Source organism: Oratosquilla oratoria, chromosome 31, assembly GCF_046742065.1.
Source record: "Oratosquilla oratoria isolate Oo_2021 chromosome 31, ASM4674206v1, whole genome shotgun sequence".
Lineage (NCBI taxonomy): Eukaryota > Metazoa > Arthropoda > Malacostraca > Stomatopoda > Squillidae > Oratosquilla > Oratosquilla oratoria.
This window is the reverse complement of record NC_134807.1, coordinates 35,937,663-35,955,162: the sequence shown is the minus strand read 5'-3', so window position 1 is coordinate 35,955,162 and position 17,500 is coordinate 35,937,663. Positions and strand designations below refer to the sequence as shown.

General features: G+C 38.1%; 1 protein-coding gene across 2 annotated transcripts in view; it reads right to left on the bottom strand.

The window, feature by feature from the left end:
- LOC143041519 (uncharacterized) overlaps window positions 1–17,500 on the bottom strand; it is a 147,999-nt gene that overhangs the window by 27,431 nt on the left and 103,068 nt on the right. For both annotated transcript variants that reach the window (XM_076213485.1, XM_076213486.1), the window contains exons 26-31: window positions 17,012–17,204; window positions 15,534–15,737; window positions 5,175–15,352; window positions 4,929–5,036; window positions 4,133–4,285; window positions 3,890–3,956 (exon numbers count right to left, since the gene is read on the bottom strand). In XM_076213485.1, the coding sequence (XP_076069600.1) occupies window positions 3,890–3,956; window positions 4,133–4,285; window positions 4,929–5,036; window positions 5,175–15,352; window positions 15,534–15,737; window positions 17,012–17,204 (10,903 nt within the window). The remainder of the gene's footprint in view (window positions 1–3,889; window positions 3,957–4,132; window positions 4,286–4,928; window positions 5,037–5,174; window positions 15,353–15,533; window positions 15,738–17,011; window positions 17,205–17,500) is intronic.

Here is a 17,500-nt window from a genome sequence, read left to right as displayed (position 1 = left end):
GCCTAGCCAAAATTCTAGCCGCCCCTCTTTCCGCGGCTTTGGGTAGACTCAGCCAGGCACATCTTCGGAATTCATCAGATCTTAAAGAGAGGTTACAAAAAGTGAATTTCAGGGCCAAGAAATTGGTAAGTTTCGATGTGAAAAATCTTTTTACGAACGTCGCAATTGATGGTGCCCTAGAAGCAGTTGAGGAAGTACTGGAAATGTTCGAGGATAGTGATTTACCCGTGTGCAAACGTGATTACAAGAAATTATTATCCATGTGCGTCAGGTTCGGTGCTTGTGAATTTAACGGTGAAGAATACCGCCAACATGCAGGTTTAGCGATGGGTTCTCCCCTCAGTGCAGTTATGGCCTCTCTATATATGGAGATGTTAGAAAACAAGTTTTTTCTCCGCATGATATCTGAAAATACTGTTTGGCTGAGATACGTGGACGATGTTTTAGTGATTACCCACTACAATACTAAAATTGAAAATTTATTATCTAATCTAAATAGTGTGAATTCTAACATCCAATTCACGATCGAAAATGAGATAGACGGACAACTACCTTTTCTAGACACCGTGTTATTAAGATCAGGATGCGGCGTTAGATTTAAAGTTTACAGGAAACCGACAAATAAAAATGACTTCATTCATTTCTACAGTGCACATAATAAGAGGACAAAGACTGGTGTGGTGATAGGCCTGTTTTTAAGAGCACTTCGTATTTGCAGTGACGAATTTCTAGCGGATGAAATTGAAATAATTAAAACAACTTTGGAAAGCTCAAATACCCCAGAGGGTTACTTTGCACCCTGGAGGAGAAGGCTCGTAGTATACTACGCAGCAAAAGAGAAAAGTCCAACGCTAAATATTGGGTGGTCCCAAATTCCAATCTAACAAGAGATCTAGACAAAATCTTATCGTCCTCCAACATTCGTCTTGCAACTTCCACAGGTACGAAAATAAAGGACCTTTTAATCAAGAAAAAAGACCTAACCACAAATACAAACAGCGTAGTTTACGAAATCCCGTGTGGTGGATGTGACAGAAAATACATCGGTGAAACCGGCAGAGGCTTAGACGCCAGATTGAAAGAACACCGAGCAGATGTAAGGCACCACAGGGTTAGTAGTGCATTAGTTAACCATGTCGATGAAAGAGGCCATCTACCAAAATGGGACCAGGCAAGAATTCTCATGGATAACATTACACGGCAGGAAAGAAAGGCGATGGAGTCCGTTTTTATCAACATCCATGATAACATCAATAAGAGAACTGGGGATTTAATATGGGCTAAAGCAGCAGCACACTTTATCGTAATGAATAATAAACACAGAGCCCCTGATCCAGACGGACGTTTCAGCCACGCGAACAACAGGAGGATACTTGGTCCACCCGCTGTGACAATCCGCCACACCGACAGATGAGGTCGAGTGGGGGACCAACCTGACACTTTGCCACGTTCCTTCTTTTGCCATATATATTGACCAACTTGACTTCAAACTATGTTCCTCTGAAGAAGCCACTCAGGCGAAACTAGTCAGGAATAAAAGTATTTCCCTCAGCCCGTGTTCCCTTACCTCCTATCCACATTATTATTATTATTATTATTATTATTATTATTATTATTATTATTATTATTATTATTATTATTATTATTATTATTATTATTATTATTATTATTATTATTATTATTATTATTATTTTATTATTATTATTATTATTTTATTATTATTATTATTATTTTATTATTATTATTATTTTATTATTTTATTATTATTATTATTATTATTATTATTATTATTATTATTATTATTATTATTATTATTATTATTATTATTATTATTATTATTATTATTATTATTATTATTATTATTATTATTATTATTATTATTATTATTATTATTATTATTATTATTATTATTATTATTATTATTATTATTATTATTATTATTATTATTATTATTGTTACTATTATTATTATTTTCATTTTATTTTATTTTATTTTATCTATTTATTTATATATTTTTTTTTTTGCAAGGCTTGGTCTGACCTCAACCTTACATGTGGTTCGGAACCGTTCAAACATGAACGCAGGAGACAGTCTCCACGGTGTACCAGTGCAGTAACGATACCCGGAGGAAGCTGATATATCCCACAGTGATGTGCAAGTCACCTCAAGTCTGAAGTGAATAGTGGTCGGAAGCTCATTACTTAGAATGAATGCCCTTACTAACCTTCGCACCGCGACCAGAATTCGAACAGACGCCGAAATCCCCATGCAGTTACCAAACATGCGCGTTACTGACCGAGCCACGGTGGGCCCCATTCAGTGTGTGCAGTCATAGCTTTTCTTAACAAAGATGTAGAAAACTTTTACTAATTTGACAATAATGAATAGTTCCTATTTGTAATTTTGTTCTTGATGCTATTACGTATAAGAGTTGTAAAAAGAAAAAAAATCGGACGAATGTTATATAGAAAAATTATGGCAGGCACTATTTTATCCAAATTTCAATTCTAATGTAATCAATGAAAAATACGAAGTATTCCATGACATGTCTACAAATGTTAGTGATGTACAAATGTGATGAGAGGTACCGTTTCACCAAAAGCATTGACTTATGCAATGTAAACGATGAAAAATGTGAAAATTCCTATTTCGTGCCCAATTACGTTATGTAGAAATGTCGACATAATTTTGCAACATGGTACTTGCACTCCAGAGTCAATACAATTGAAATTAACTTCTTGGACATAGTTACATATTCAAGAAGTGTTTTCCTAGTGTTATCAGAGAATCTGACCGGGCTGGTGGTTTATACTCGAGGGCCTTGATGGGTCGAGACCTTGACATGGATTTTATCACCTGGACAAAATCATCTGCAGCTAATCAAAGCAAAAATTGGTGGGAACGATACCGGACCAAAGTCATCAAAATGGAGAGAGTATTTCTAAGAAATATTGTAAAATGGGAGTTTATTAACTGTTTTGTCCCAATCAGTTGTATATGCATTTCAAAAGAAATTACATTAAATGCAATTCCGCGTAATGGCCATCCTCGCGGATGGATAGAGTGGGAAATAAAGAGATGAGGGGGAGGGCTAGGGTGAAAAGAGAGCTGGCAGATAGGGCTGATGAGAGAACACTGGGATGGTTTGTGTACATGGAAAAAATGAGCAAGGATAGAATAGCAAGAAGAGCTTGGAATGCAGAGGTGGATGGAGTGAAATTGAGGGGAAGAGCGAGAATGAGATGGGTGAATGAATTACAGGGGACTTTAATCATGAAAGGGGAAAGAGAGATGGTAAGAGATAGGAGTGAGTAGAAAATGGTTGTGAATGGAGTATAGATTGACGCATCCTGAAAATATTTCTACTTGTTTTCCCCAACCACTTCTCTCTCTCTCTCTCTCTCTCTCTCTCTCTCTCTCTCTCTCTCTCTCTCTCTCTCTCTCTCTCTCTCTCTCTCTCTCTCTCTCTCTCTCTCTCTCTCTCTCTCTCTCTCTCTCTCTCTCTCTCTCTCTCTCTCTCTCTCTCTCTCTCTCTCTCTCTCTCTCTCTCTCTCTCTCTCTCTCTCTCTCTCTCTCTCTCTCTCTCTCTCTCTCTCTCTCTCTCTCTCTCTCTCTCTCTCTCTCTTTCAAGAAGGGACGAGGAAGTAAGGTCGCCATGCAAATGAAGCGGTGGGGCACCTGTGGTGGATGTTCTGTGTCTTGCTGTATCATTTTATGACCAGGGCAAGGGGTGGGGAACAAGGATTAATCTTCACCTAAGAGGAGCTAACATAAGAGAAACAAATGAGTAATGGATGGGAGTAGGATGGGTGAAGGTGGGTGAATGTCCTAGCTCAATACCTCCATGAGGAAGAGGCATTTTAATAAGTAGAAAAATAGACCAACTGACCTGCCCTAATAAGTTGTAGATTTGTTCCAAGAAACCTGTGAAACGGTACTTTATCTCATCACTATATCTGGAAAAAAGTGAGAACAAAAATTAGTATGGTCCAACATTATTATCTGCGATATAAAGACTAGGGAGTTTGCGTGCGACCAAGACTGAGAGACTCGCAAAATATATCGATTATGGAAATTTAGACAAATAAAAGCACTTGAATGTGTCGCATCAAAGGATACTGATATTTCATACCTCTCTAGGTCGAAAAGAAGACTGTGTATCCAGTCAACGGTCGCCTGGAAGAAAGGCCCCATCGACTGCATAACCAACTCCATTGTCCAGTTGATGTGTTTCAATAATAGGTATATCATGTCCTTTGCCACAGATTCAAAGCTTATCACAAAGCTTAAGTAAATGAAGAGTACTTTATAAGAATACATAAACAGATATGTTCACACACACACACACACACACACACACACACACACACACACACACACACACACACACACACACACACACACACACACACACACACACACACACACACACACACACACACACACACACACACACACACACACACACACACACACACACACACACACACACACACACACACACACACACACACACACACACACACACACACACACACACACACACACACACACACACACAAGCACGCGCTCATACAGGGGCAACCCTGTGGAGTTTACACGGCTCTTTTGCTCATAAAATAAAGGAAAACAAGTAAGCGGCTATTAAAGACTAAAGAAACCACCCGAAAAAAGAGGGAGTATTCATTAGTGTTATGGTTTTGCCCAATAATATTTGGTTCCCTAGCAATTAGTAATCTATTTGGGGAAGATATGGTAACAAAGTAAACACGTGTTCTTAAGGTGTGGCTTCCTTATTTATTTGTGTCATGTCGAATCAGAGAGGAAAATGATGGAAAGGAGAAGAAAATATTTTGCTCATCTAATGGGTCACTCGACCCTATGATTTTCTATATAAATAAACGACGTAAAAAACGTTGTGTACTTACTTGTTGAACTGATGGCTTATTTCCAAGACCAATGCATATGTAAATCGAAGGAAATCTTCTTGGATGGACTTCATAAGCTGAGCAAAGGACTCAGACAGGAGATCAAATCTAAGGCAGTACAATGAAATAGGTGAGTAGAATATCGCTGATGCCGACATTTGCTCATATTTCATATTAGTTAATTCTACATCAGTGAATACTAGAATTACTATGATATTATGATAAAAAAATTGTGAATTAACTTACTTGTAATAAAAAAAGCCGGCTAGATCCTGCACATGGAATGTATTTTTTTCCCACATGAAGAGAACGTGGTCAGAAGCATCCTGCAACAGGTTTGTCATGGTTTGGATTTCCTTTTCCAGTGCTGCGTTGAGAGAGGTGAAATTCAATGGGGAGTAGAACTTGTCCGCAATTACAGTCGCCTTATACCAAAGGTCGTAGAACCAAAGCTCGAGATCCGTAGTATAAAGAATTTTGTCGATCGGTGACACGAAGTGTAAAAGGGTGCCCACATCCTCAAGTATGTATCTCATTGCAGGGTCAAAGGTGCAAGAAATTCTTAGTGAATCTTGGTTCTCTAGAGAAAGGGAGGCTTGGAAATCATTTTTCAAGTTACCGAAGAGCTCATGGTCCAAGAAAACACCCATGTTATTTGGGTCTATCAGACCAATCTTCAGACTTCGGGATTCATATGGCAAACTTTCCTCATCTCCGACGTCATACTCAAGGTATGCATGAGGTAAGTCTTCCCAGAACCCTGCACGAACTGACCATGTGTCATTCGTTACCTGATCTCTCCCATTGAAATGCACGTATTTTCTATCGACCAGTTCACCTGTTCGGAGAAGCATCTCATAGGTGGAACCTCCCTCGACACTAAACGAAGCTGAAAGATCACATTCACCGTCTTTTTCTGTGCGAGAAAAGTTTAATAATGTTTGCGTGGGTAGATCAGGAGTTCCAACGCTAGTGTCTATAACCATGTAGCCTTTGGTTTCTTGTGAATTATGTGTTGTTATGGTGGCATTAAACATAGTATCAGTAAGAGGCATCTGAAGAACCAAATGGCCGGCTCCATCTCCTGTCATATCATCTATCGGGATCCAGTCAAATTCCAGTATGTATTGACGATAAAGCTCATTGAAATTTGCGAGCTTAATCAATCCCGAAATCTTTTCAGAACTGTCTATTTTGATATTACCATCCAACACGAATCCTGTAATCTGTTTTAAACTTAATCTTGCTAACATTTCTATTGGCCCAGTTTCAAAAAACCTATAATCATTATAGAACAGAGAAAAATATATGGGCGATTGTCTTTCTCGTTCATAATCAAGAATCAAATTGAAATACCCAGATTTATTTGACTTGAATAGAGAAATTTTTGAATATGGACAAAAATCTTTCATCATGATCCTTGCCTCAACATATGAATTTATCCCAGGATAATCTTTGTCCGAAAAATATTTTACTAGATAACCATAATCTTCACCGACCATGTTGATAATCAGGCTGTTTTCAAAATATGTGGGGTCTATAGCCAATGATAAAGTAAGTCCTAGTGTCCTATTTGGTACCTCTCCGGCTATGTACACTTTTTGGCCACCAGTTAGAGCTGAATTGGTAATATATATTCCATATGTCTGAAGGTCTGTATATCTTATAACCAAACTATCTTCCTTGTCATCCGACAAAACCTTTAGTTCAATCTGGGGCATCAAGTAATTCCAGACGATATGAATACCTTTGGTTTTACCCCATCCTAGATAGATTTTGAGGTTGTTCTCACCCTCTAGGGTCAAATAAGCGTGCTCATTTTCATCATAGAATATTTCTAGATTTACTGATTCCAGGAAATGAAGGAAAGGGAATCCATTTTGCTCAAAATTAACTGAATATCTGAAGAAACTCAAATTGTCGACATGCATATTATCGTCTAAATTTACAACTTGTAATTTGATTTTCAGAACACCAATATGTTCATTGAATTTCACGTGAGTTGCAATAGTTTCACTTAAGGTCCCAAACAAATGTTTAAACTCTATTCCGAGACCAATATTGCTGATACGAGCTTCAAAGGCAACGTCCTCAGGATTAATAAAATACCGAAAGGATAGAAAGTCGTATCCTCTCACTGGTATATATACCGCTGCAGTTAAGTCACAATCAAACCAGGATTTGAAATCTTTCACAAACTTAAAACCAATTTTGCCATCAGGTACTGTTACCTGGGCTATTGCTGCGGTGCGATCCCCGTTATCATATTCCAAATGTAGTAGTTCAGTGACTTCTTCACCATCCAGGTACAAACCTATCTTATAGGGCATTTGATTGAGTTGGATCTTACTATGGAAACCAAAACTTGTTTCCATAGTACTAATTGTGAGACTGCAAGCATTATCATTCCACATAGGCATTTTGAATGGAGTAAAGAAGTCAATTCGGAAGAATCGTAGCTTTGTAAACGGAGTTGCTAGATTTAGTTGAAAACTCAGGTATTCATGAAACTGCATACTCACCAAAGCACTAAATCTCAACTGGAGACTTTTCGCCACGATTTTTACTTCATTCTCTCGGATGTCATAATGAAATTCTGCGAACGGATCATGTTGCTGTTGATCATATTTGATCCATCCCTCTCCAAATTGGTCGCTTAGATTAATGTAAACATCCAGTGACTTGTTGGGCGTGCCCGTACTGAAGCTTGCTGTGAAAGGCCACGACGGTATGATTCCAAGATGGAAATGGGAACCATTATAGTCCGGATTGGGACTCACTAAATCTAAGGTCACATTCCAATGGTGATCAAAAACAGCAACCAATGTGGTCCGTACAACTTCTTCTTCTTCATGTTCCACTCCAAACGAAGCATTAAGTTCACCATCTTGCCAGGTATAGTGTCCATTGGAATGGAAGTTATTTTCCCCGAGCTGTACGTTTCCTCTAAAGTGACCGTTATTCCATTCGTCAGTAGTGCTGGACGCAAGTGTTAGGGATAGCTTATGCTCTTGACCATATTCTGCTTCTGCATCCATAGCAAAGCCATCAGAAGTGTTTAGAATAAATTTCATATTCATGTCTCCTTCAGAGAAATACACACTCTTGGCATTAAGGGATAACTCCGACATTGTGTTTTCAATATACCATCTTGTGAAAAGTGAATGAACCGCTGAAGTGTCCGGGAAGCTGAGTGTAATTGACAGTACATTTTCGTTAAGATCCAAGCTCAGCAGGAAGACAGCTTCCGTTGTGCCCGTCTCTGCCTTAAATGAAACTTCGGTGTTAGGATTCAAAATAGAATGCATGTAGGAGAGTTTAAGCATAGTGATATCTTCTTTCGAGATTCTTAGTCCCCACTCAAATGTATCTGTGAGAGTGGTAGGAATGACAACGTGAATATTAATTTTGTAATCCATTTGCTGGAAAGTTTTGAGCTGACCCTCAATCATGAGCTTACTCTCTTCATAATAATAGTTACAACTGACGATGGACTCTACCTTCGGCCTCTGTGGGTCTCCGAAATCGTATATCATCAACCGTAAGGTGGTTTTCAATTCTACGTCGTAAGTGACATTGATCGTCAGAGAAATATCTTCCAACTCAACAATCGGAAAGCTGTCAAATCTAAAATCTAATAATAGATTGGTGTGTCCTGAACTGACAGCATCATAAGCAATTTTAAATTTATTCGTGTTTGAGACGAGAAGAATATGACTCTCAGGGAGGGAGGCTTTGAATGACAAACTGAATGGTTGACGGCCTAAAGGAAAGCCTACAGAAAACTGTAGCATGTATGGCGACATGAAGCTATAACCGATAGATGATTCCATATAACTGTCATTCCACTCTAAGTTCAAGGATGCAGAAGCCTGGAGTCCAAAGTTCTTAGTACTACCATTGATTCTTAGCTCAAAATTATGGACAGGGAGAACGAATTCCATCCCTATGTTTGCATACCCACTTGCTTTTTCAAATAAATTCATATGTTCCAAAGCGATCTTAAATGCTATTCCTTTGATTATATTGTATTTTGAGTCAACGAGAAACTGTAGAATTGCTGAATTTTCTTCGGTTGCAAGGCTGATGGTAGCTACTATAGTTTCAACATTGTTCTCGTTGAGCCCGAACTTGAGAGACACAAAGTCATCTACACTTCGGAGGATACTCAATGTTTCGTATACGTTTTCCTGCAGCTGCAATCTCACGAGCGCAGTGACATCTTCGCTTTCTGTTGAAAGACTTGCAGAAAACTGGACGTTCGATAGCGGTGTCCATAGAGTTTCAAGCGTTGTATTTAGCCTCCAGTATTCAGCCTTGGTATCGAACCTAATCAGTTCTTTACCATTTACCTGCATAAATAGAGTTATCGATAAGAAGCTATCTTCAAATTCCATTTTACCTGCGATATTCATTTCCTCTAAATTAGGAAGCGGAGTTGCGACAAAGACCGTTATTTCAAATGGGGGTCCATCGGAATTGCAATTGATTAATAGTTTCCATTCGTTGTCATTTTGCTGTAAAATAGCCTCGATGTTATCAGGGGCAATTAAAAGCGTAACAGATAATTTTTGCAGAGACTGTAGGGGCGTTTCTAGCGTCCCCTGCAAATTGAATTTCCCGTCTTTTGACTGCAGTGACCCGGTTAGTAAAATTTTCTTATCCCACTCCACGTACGTGGTACCGGTAACATCTAAGAACACATCTTTGACCATTAATTCTCCATCAAGTCCAAATCGAAGAATTGGAATCTCCCTAAAGGGTGTGCTGATCTCGCCTTCAACTTTAGTTCTGTCTCCGTTACGCATACCTCTTAGGATAAAAGCCAGTCGATCACCCCATGTGAATCCAAACGAAAGAAGATCTTCCATCGAATTCATTTGCCCTCTCATAAACGCTGCAGTATCGTACTGGAAATTAGCACTGATTGAGTTATAAGGATCGTCTGAAGATTCATATCTCATTTTCAGGAGAGATTTCCTTTTCCTTATATCAACTTCTGTGTCAAGGGTGTACTTAACGTCGGCTATTTCTAATTCAGCCCGGGCGGCGTGCCCTTTCTGGTGGCTGTATTGAACAGTAAGGCGCATCGGTTCGGTCTTGTAGTTAGTCATATCTATTGTGAGAAGTTTTTCGTTTCGCGTACTCTGCCAATTACCCTTGGCTTGGAATAGCTCTCTCTCTTGCCACTTGACTCCAACTTCAAATTTGAGTGCTTGTCTTTCCATTTTTATAGAAAATATAGGCTCATTTTCATATTCCACAAACACAGAAAATTGGGATTTGTTTAGGTTAGAAGTCAAATGAATTACTTGCTGTTCCATCCATATGACTGTCCACTTCGTGTCATATAGATCAGGTTTTCCAAGAAGACTGATCTCGCCTGATATCTTACCACTTGCATTGCCATAAAACGATGTTTTCCCCTCCAACAGTATTGTGATAATTTTCCTCTTGTACAACGTGTTTACTAGGACACTAATGGTTTCTTTGTTAATGCCAATGTTTAAACTCAGACTAATGCCAGAGGGCTTGACGATAGAATATTTACCATCAAAAGACAAAGACGTAAACATTTGGAAAGGTGAAACTAAACCCAACGAGAACCTGCCATCGCCGAAATCTTCTGAATGAGTAAACTCCATCTTCAACATATACCTTTGAGATCCATACATAACTTTATACTGAAATCCTTTACGGCCATCTAAGATTTCCCACATCAAATTATTCTGAAAATTTGTGAACAAAGGCGATGTGAACTCAGACTTAAGTTCAAGTTTAGTGAAATCTTTCATGAGGTCGAATGCAATCGTAAAGACTGTGGACTCCATGTTACCGCTCGCTTCAATTTTGTACGAATTTTTAAAGTTATAGCGGGCTTCGAAATTTAAATCAGATGCATATGGTATTGGGGTGTTCCCGGTTATTTTCATGAATCCCCACTTAGCTCCACTCTTGGTGCTCACATCAACCTCAAACTTATCCATCCCATATTTGTAAGAAACATAGGAATTGAAGTTGTCAATGTGATAATCTACATTCACTTCGTGTGAAAGAGTGAAGGGGGAGATGAATGAAGCTTTGAAAATTGCTCTCCGCCATGGCCTCTTCATTCCTTGAGGCTGATAATTGATAGATCCAAAAAACTTTGTTTTTCCTTTGTCTTTTATATCCATAGTTACGTCCGCGAATAAAGTTTTATCACTTTCACCGACATGCCACTTTGCTTCTATATTTTCGTAGCCTTCGATATTGGTTTTGATCATGGCAATCATTGAAGTCCATGGATTCTCAGTTCCTGTTAAGTGCATTGTTCCTTCCATAGTATAATTCATATGGTGTCCAGCAACAACGAGAGTGTCATCTTCTTGTGTGTAATAGTTGAAACTGGTAGAGGTATTATAAACCATATTATCAAACGATGCTGTTTCAAACGTGAATTCTCCTATTCTAAATGCGTGTCCAAATTTTGCTAAAGCCGAAAAAGGCGTAGGGTGTTCACTTCTCGCAATGTAAATGTCAAAAAGATGTTTTTGTTCATTGGTGTAGATTTGATTATTGAAGTGATATTTCCCTACATCGAAATACGTCAAGTCCAAATTAAGATAAATAGTATGAGCATCATGAGTCGGATCATATCCAACCTCTGCCCCCAACCCTTTGTCGTTGTGCATTAAAAACACTCCTGCAGCATATTTGTTTTCAAAATCATACTTTATGCGTAATCCTGATATTCCACTTGTAGTGATAATTTTTAATGTAGAATCTGCCATGGCCCATGATGGGCTATTCTTATGAATGAATGAAATGCCATACTCATGCCATGGTTCAGATTTAATCAACGCTGTACCTTGGTACATGCCAGACTCATCTGGTGCCTCCAGTTTCAGCATGAAAGTTAAGTTCTCCAATGCCCCTATATTTGTTTTTATATCACCAGATATAGTGAAATTGTTGTTGGTGAATTCATAATGACCCATGACTGATGCTGAAACACCATTGCTTGTAAAATTCATATTGTAACCTTCGTTATTCAAATTTAGTTTGAAGGATAGTTTTATGGGAAAGATCATTTTTGCTTCAATATCCACATGAGTTTTAATCTCTTCCGTCAAATTTTTTATCGTGATGTTGCCCGTGGAGGTTCCAATGCTTCCATTGAGATTATATGATATTGTGTTTGTTTCATATGAACTAAAATTATATTCACTTGTGAATTCTAAGGATTCATAGTTTGCGTCAGTCGTTTCGAGGTAAATTTCCAGACGACCAATGTTATAGCTCCCACCTGCATCTACAGTAAATGTCATTTCATAGTCTGATATCTGCACAGAACCTTTGCCTTTTAATGAAAATACGTTTTCCCCGAGGTTATACTCTGCCGTCACAGACATATAGTATTCCTTTAACAAATTTGCTTTGAAAGTGAGAGTTGTAGGGGTTATGCCAAAATCTGCCTTTAGATAAGAATCTTTAGAATCAAGGTCATAAACAACTAGATTAAGTGTGGTCGGAGAGTTGACATATTGTGCTGTTATACCTAATTTAACGTAGTCAGTCACTCTTATTTCACTTTTGATATCATAATTATCTGTTCCAAATTGCCCCCTTGCATTTGTGTTAATGAAAGTTTTGTCATTTGCTCTAATGCTGAAGTCGAACACCATGGCACTTGATGCTACGTCATAAGAGAACTTATATTGATAGGTTTGGTCTTCTACTTCTCCGTTCACAATATTCATTTCAACTGCGCATTCCATTTTCTTGTAGTCTTCTTCTGCTTTCCAGCGGAAGGACAGATCTAATGGTGTGGAACTAAAGCCAACGATAAGAGAAGGATTTTCATTTAAATTCAAATCAAAATTGAAATCAAACCAGGGCGTGTCAGTATTGATCGACAACGAATCATAGAATACATAACTGAGATTGTTTTTTATCAAGTTTTGAATTCTATTTGTACTGACAGTCAGATCACTTTCAAATCTTTCATCTTCTAATGCGTACTGTAATTTCATAGCTCCCTGGAACCGTTTGGTGATCGTATTCCTTACTTTCACTATTACTATCGCTGATGAATGGTCAGATTTCTTTGGGTCATATTTCACAATAGTCGTGAACGACTCTTTATTTCTTCCAGATAATTTAAGACTTCCCGTTATTTGTCTTGCTGGATCTCCTTTTACTTTTCCGAGTATCTTAGTTACATAACCAAAGTCAGATTGACCACTTAAATTTATCAGCATCACTTGTCTAAATAGCCATTTCACCTCAAGAGTAGCTTTCATAGGTGTCATCCCTTCATCCTTTTTCAAAATCTCCACCTGAAAACTGTTTCTTTTTTCCTTTGCCGCTGAAAATTTGTAAATAGTCCCAAATAATGTTAACTTTACGTTGAAGCTGATGTTATTAAAATCTAAATTAAGTGTGAGAGAAGGGTTTTGATAATCCTCCTTTAAAAGTTGAAAACTACTCTCGAAATGATCCCATAAAGCAAATTTGATGCTAGATTCCAATCCTTCTTCGTAGATTCCAACTGATTCCAATGTAAAAAGAGTTTTTATATCAAAAGACATTTCGAGGAGATTGGTATTTGCCTGCATGTTGAGACTAATTTTACCTTCATTCTTCATGCCATAAGTTTCGAGATGCGCGTCAGCATCAAGGGCTACTCCAAGAACACCACTATCCATATAACCAAAAGTTCCGTTCGCCATGAATCTTGCATTCTTCAGTATTTCAAAGTCTGACGATATACTGAGACTCGTTGCAACATTATCTTCTGAATGACTCAAATCACAAAATAACTTTAAATCAAGTCTTTTTTCTTTATAAGTCGAGGCTAGAGAAACATCAAATCTTGGGATTAGTGAGTCGATGTTCAATGTTGCAGTCACTATAGGAAACTGATTCTCCAGCCCTCGAAGAACAACACTGTGACCACCATTTTCCTGTTTAATATGTTGAATGATGGCAGCCACTTCATATTCACTGCCCGTTATGGTTAGCTCACCAATGAGACCCTTTTCGTGATTGGTTGAGAAAACCAGACTATTATGACCTAAGTGCATTTCAAGACTCCCGGTGTAATTAGAATAGCCCTCAACTCCCATTTCAAATTTTGCATCATTTGAGACAGGTAGTTCAAGCTCCATTTCATAAGCCTGGAACTCGCCACTATCTCCGAAAGTAAGCTGATGTGTAAAGAGGCCACTGTAAGTTCCACACATCAGTCTTGCCATGATATACTGAGTGTATACAAGATCGTGGGCCCAACTTAGGGAAACATGGGGGAGAGCAGATGCGTCAAGATCAATACTGAATTCGAGGCGATCTGGTGCTTCATTCATATCTAGATCGCCATGTAAACGAAGAATTTGTTCCTTTCCTAAAATTGAGGAAACTTCTACCGAGACCTTGTCGTCTTCACTGTCAAAGGTAAAAGATTGTGTGAATTGTTCTTCCCACAAAGGAGTAAATGCAAATGTTCCCTCCAGGCTACTATAGTTACCATGGACTTCAATTTCTGCATTGTACGTGTTTGATGAGAGGGTTGGCAATGTAAATTCTGCACCTACTGACCAATTAGTTATGTCATTCACTTGGATATTCGAGTCGATGTGTAAAAGTTCTTTGTTTTGCCACAGTAAAGTCAAAGTGTTCACAATGTTATCCTCTTCCGTCACGAAGTCATGCGTCAGCTGATAAGTGTGATGCTCTTCATTATGCTCTCTGAAGGATAGGTTGACGTGTGCCTTTGACAAGAAAATATTCCAAATACTTTCATGCCCAGGATTGTTTTTTAGATCTATGTTAATTTCGTTTCTAAACTCATAGTCTGGCGAATGGAGGTCGAGATTCCATATGAACTTTTCTGGATCTGAACTGCTAAAATTTGCTTTGAGATTTGCGGAATCTAAAATATTCCAGAATGTGTTTAACTCTGATTCAATAGTAAAGGTAGACCCCGTATAGAGGCTCTTCAAGTCAAAAGTAACAGGTTTGCTAGATGGAAGTTCTAAATTGAACTTGGCAGAAACTTCATCTCCAGACCATGAAGATTGTTGATTTCCAAATAAATGTAATTTCACTTCTTCACCTGCATCAAATACCCAAAGTACATCGAAGGAAGAACTGGACGCTTTGTACTGTCCTCCTATTTTGAGTGGATTTTTATATATAGGTGATGATAAATCCAGCTGGAATTTCAGCAAATCTTCCAAATAGCCTCCGTAGCCATTGTAGCCATAGAGCTCAAATGCCCACGGTAAGGCATAGTCGGGAGTTATTTGTAGGCTCGCTCCGGTCCTGAGCGTTTTGTCATCACAGTTGTAATGCAACCTTAGTTGAGAATCGTAATTCCCGCCATCTTCATAGCTGAAGGTCGACTCTAGGTCACTGAAGTCTAATCTGATGTCTCCTCGAAGCTGTCAAATGTAGGACATTGATCAATTAGATGCAGTATAGCTTATAACTATCGACAAAGAAAAAATAAGAAAAATATATATATGAAATATAAAGTTGAAATAAAGTAAGAATAAACAAATAAAAATATATATAAAAAGATAAAAAAAAAAGAGAAATAAAAAGAAGAAAATTTATTCTTACTTTATAGTCATCAACGCGTAATTCCATGAAGCTCGGTTGGGAAGAATGGCCGTGAGTCTCAAAAGCGAAATTAGACGATTTGAAAACTTCAAAAGGCGTCTGAACCTCAAGGCTAATCCCGAAACTGTCGTAGGAAAACCAGCCGTCGTGATTCAGAATTTTAAGAACCGTTGTTATTTCTTGATCTTCGTACAACCCAAGCAGCTATAAAAGAAAAGATAGTAAAGTCAGAGAAAAAATATTGACAATATCAGAGATAAGTTATGGTGAAATTATGACAGAAAAAAATCAATCCTTAATTCTTATATTATTTTCGACCCTGTATATCTTTTCTTCCACTAAGACTCTTCTCCAGTTGATACTTCTCCATATCTTTATGACCTAAAATATTGAAATAAGGGAGTTTCAAAATACCTTTACTCATTCGCCACCTCGTTAATACTACTTGACCACACACACATCACGCATCGAAAGAAATAGAATCACCCTATAAGTCTCTCATGTTTGTATATGTGCCCCCACACCAATTCCAAAATAAACAAAGGCATCTCCCACGTGTATCCTTTCCTCTCCAGGGAACAGCTCAACCAAACAGTACACTTTTACTGATACCATGTAATCCAGTATAGTCTGTTTCAGGGTAGTATTTTCACCGACTAGACTATCTCCCCCCACTGTTTTCTTGCTAGTAAGGAGAGTGTGTTGGACACCCAGGTATAATAAAATTAAGACCAATTTAGATATAGTAAATCATATATATATTTAAATATATATATATATACTGTATATATATATATATAAGTTACAAAATATAGAAGTTATAGTGTAAAGAAGCTGAAAAATATGAACAAGGTTCGTCAGAGTATAGTTTGGTTCATGATGGAGGGCGGGAACTAAAATGCAAGGCTGACAGTGTAAGAGCAGGGACAAAAGCAAGAGCAAGAGCAAGAGCAAGACCAAGAGCAAGACGAAAACCAAGGCCAAGAGCAAGAGCAAGAGCAAGAGCAAGAGCAAGAGCAAGAGCAAGAGCAAGAGCAAGAGCAAGAGCAAGAGCAAGAGTAAGAGCAAGAGCAAGAGCAAGAGCAAGAACTAGAGCAAGAGTATTAGTAGGAGCAAGAGTAAGAGTAAAAGTAAGAGTAAGAGTAAGAGTAAGATTAAGAGTAAGAGTACAAGTAAGAGTAAGAGAAGAGTACTAGTAAGAGTAGGAGTAAGAGTAAGAGTAAGAGTAAGAGTAAGAGTAAGAGTAGGAGTAAGAGTAAGAGTAGTAAGAGTAAGAGTAAGAGTAAGAGTTAGAGTAAAAGTAAGAGTAAATAGCGCGAGATCAATAACTCCAGCACAACATCTACTGTAGTATAACAGGTGTTCGTAAATATTTGTCCCACATAAAAATAAGTATAGATCTGTTGTTCTTGCATTCAGTTAAACTGAACAGTTCATTCGAGTACCTGGCAACACAAGAAAGGAAGGCAGATACTAACCCTTATGTTTCTAGTCTTTCCGTCGTAGGTGTGTTGAAGCTTCACTTGACTTGAGTATGAATTTCCATCTGGGGTTTGTATGTGGAGACTCGCCTGGCTATCGAGACTATTGTCGCCGTCACCTTGGGCAAAACTTCCTTCGACATCGGCTCTGCTATCGGAGCCCACGGCCAAGCTACCGCGGAACGAATCACTGGCAAAAAAAAAAAAAAAAAGTTGTACCATTAAATACAGACTAAGAAAACAAAACAAAACTGTAACTTAAATAGTCTATCGCGAAGATGCATTGTCACCCATATAAGTATGAAAATGCACATCTACATGTGTCAGGTAAGGTGGATTGAAAGATATTTAAAAGTCTGGTAGAAAAGACAGTAGCAAGAGAGGTAGAAGACGGGTTATTACATTTTACAGGTAGGTTGTTTGTAAATAACAGACCTAGCAAACTGATTGAATCTGCTTTTACGCTTTGTGTAGGTAATATACAGT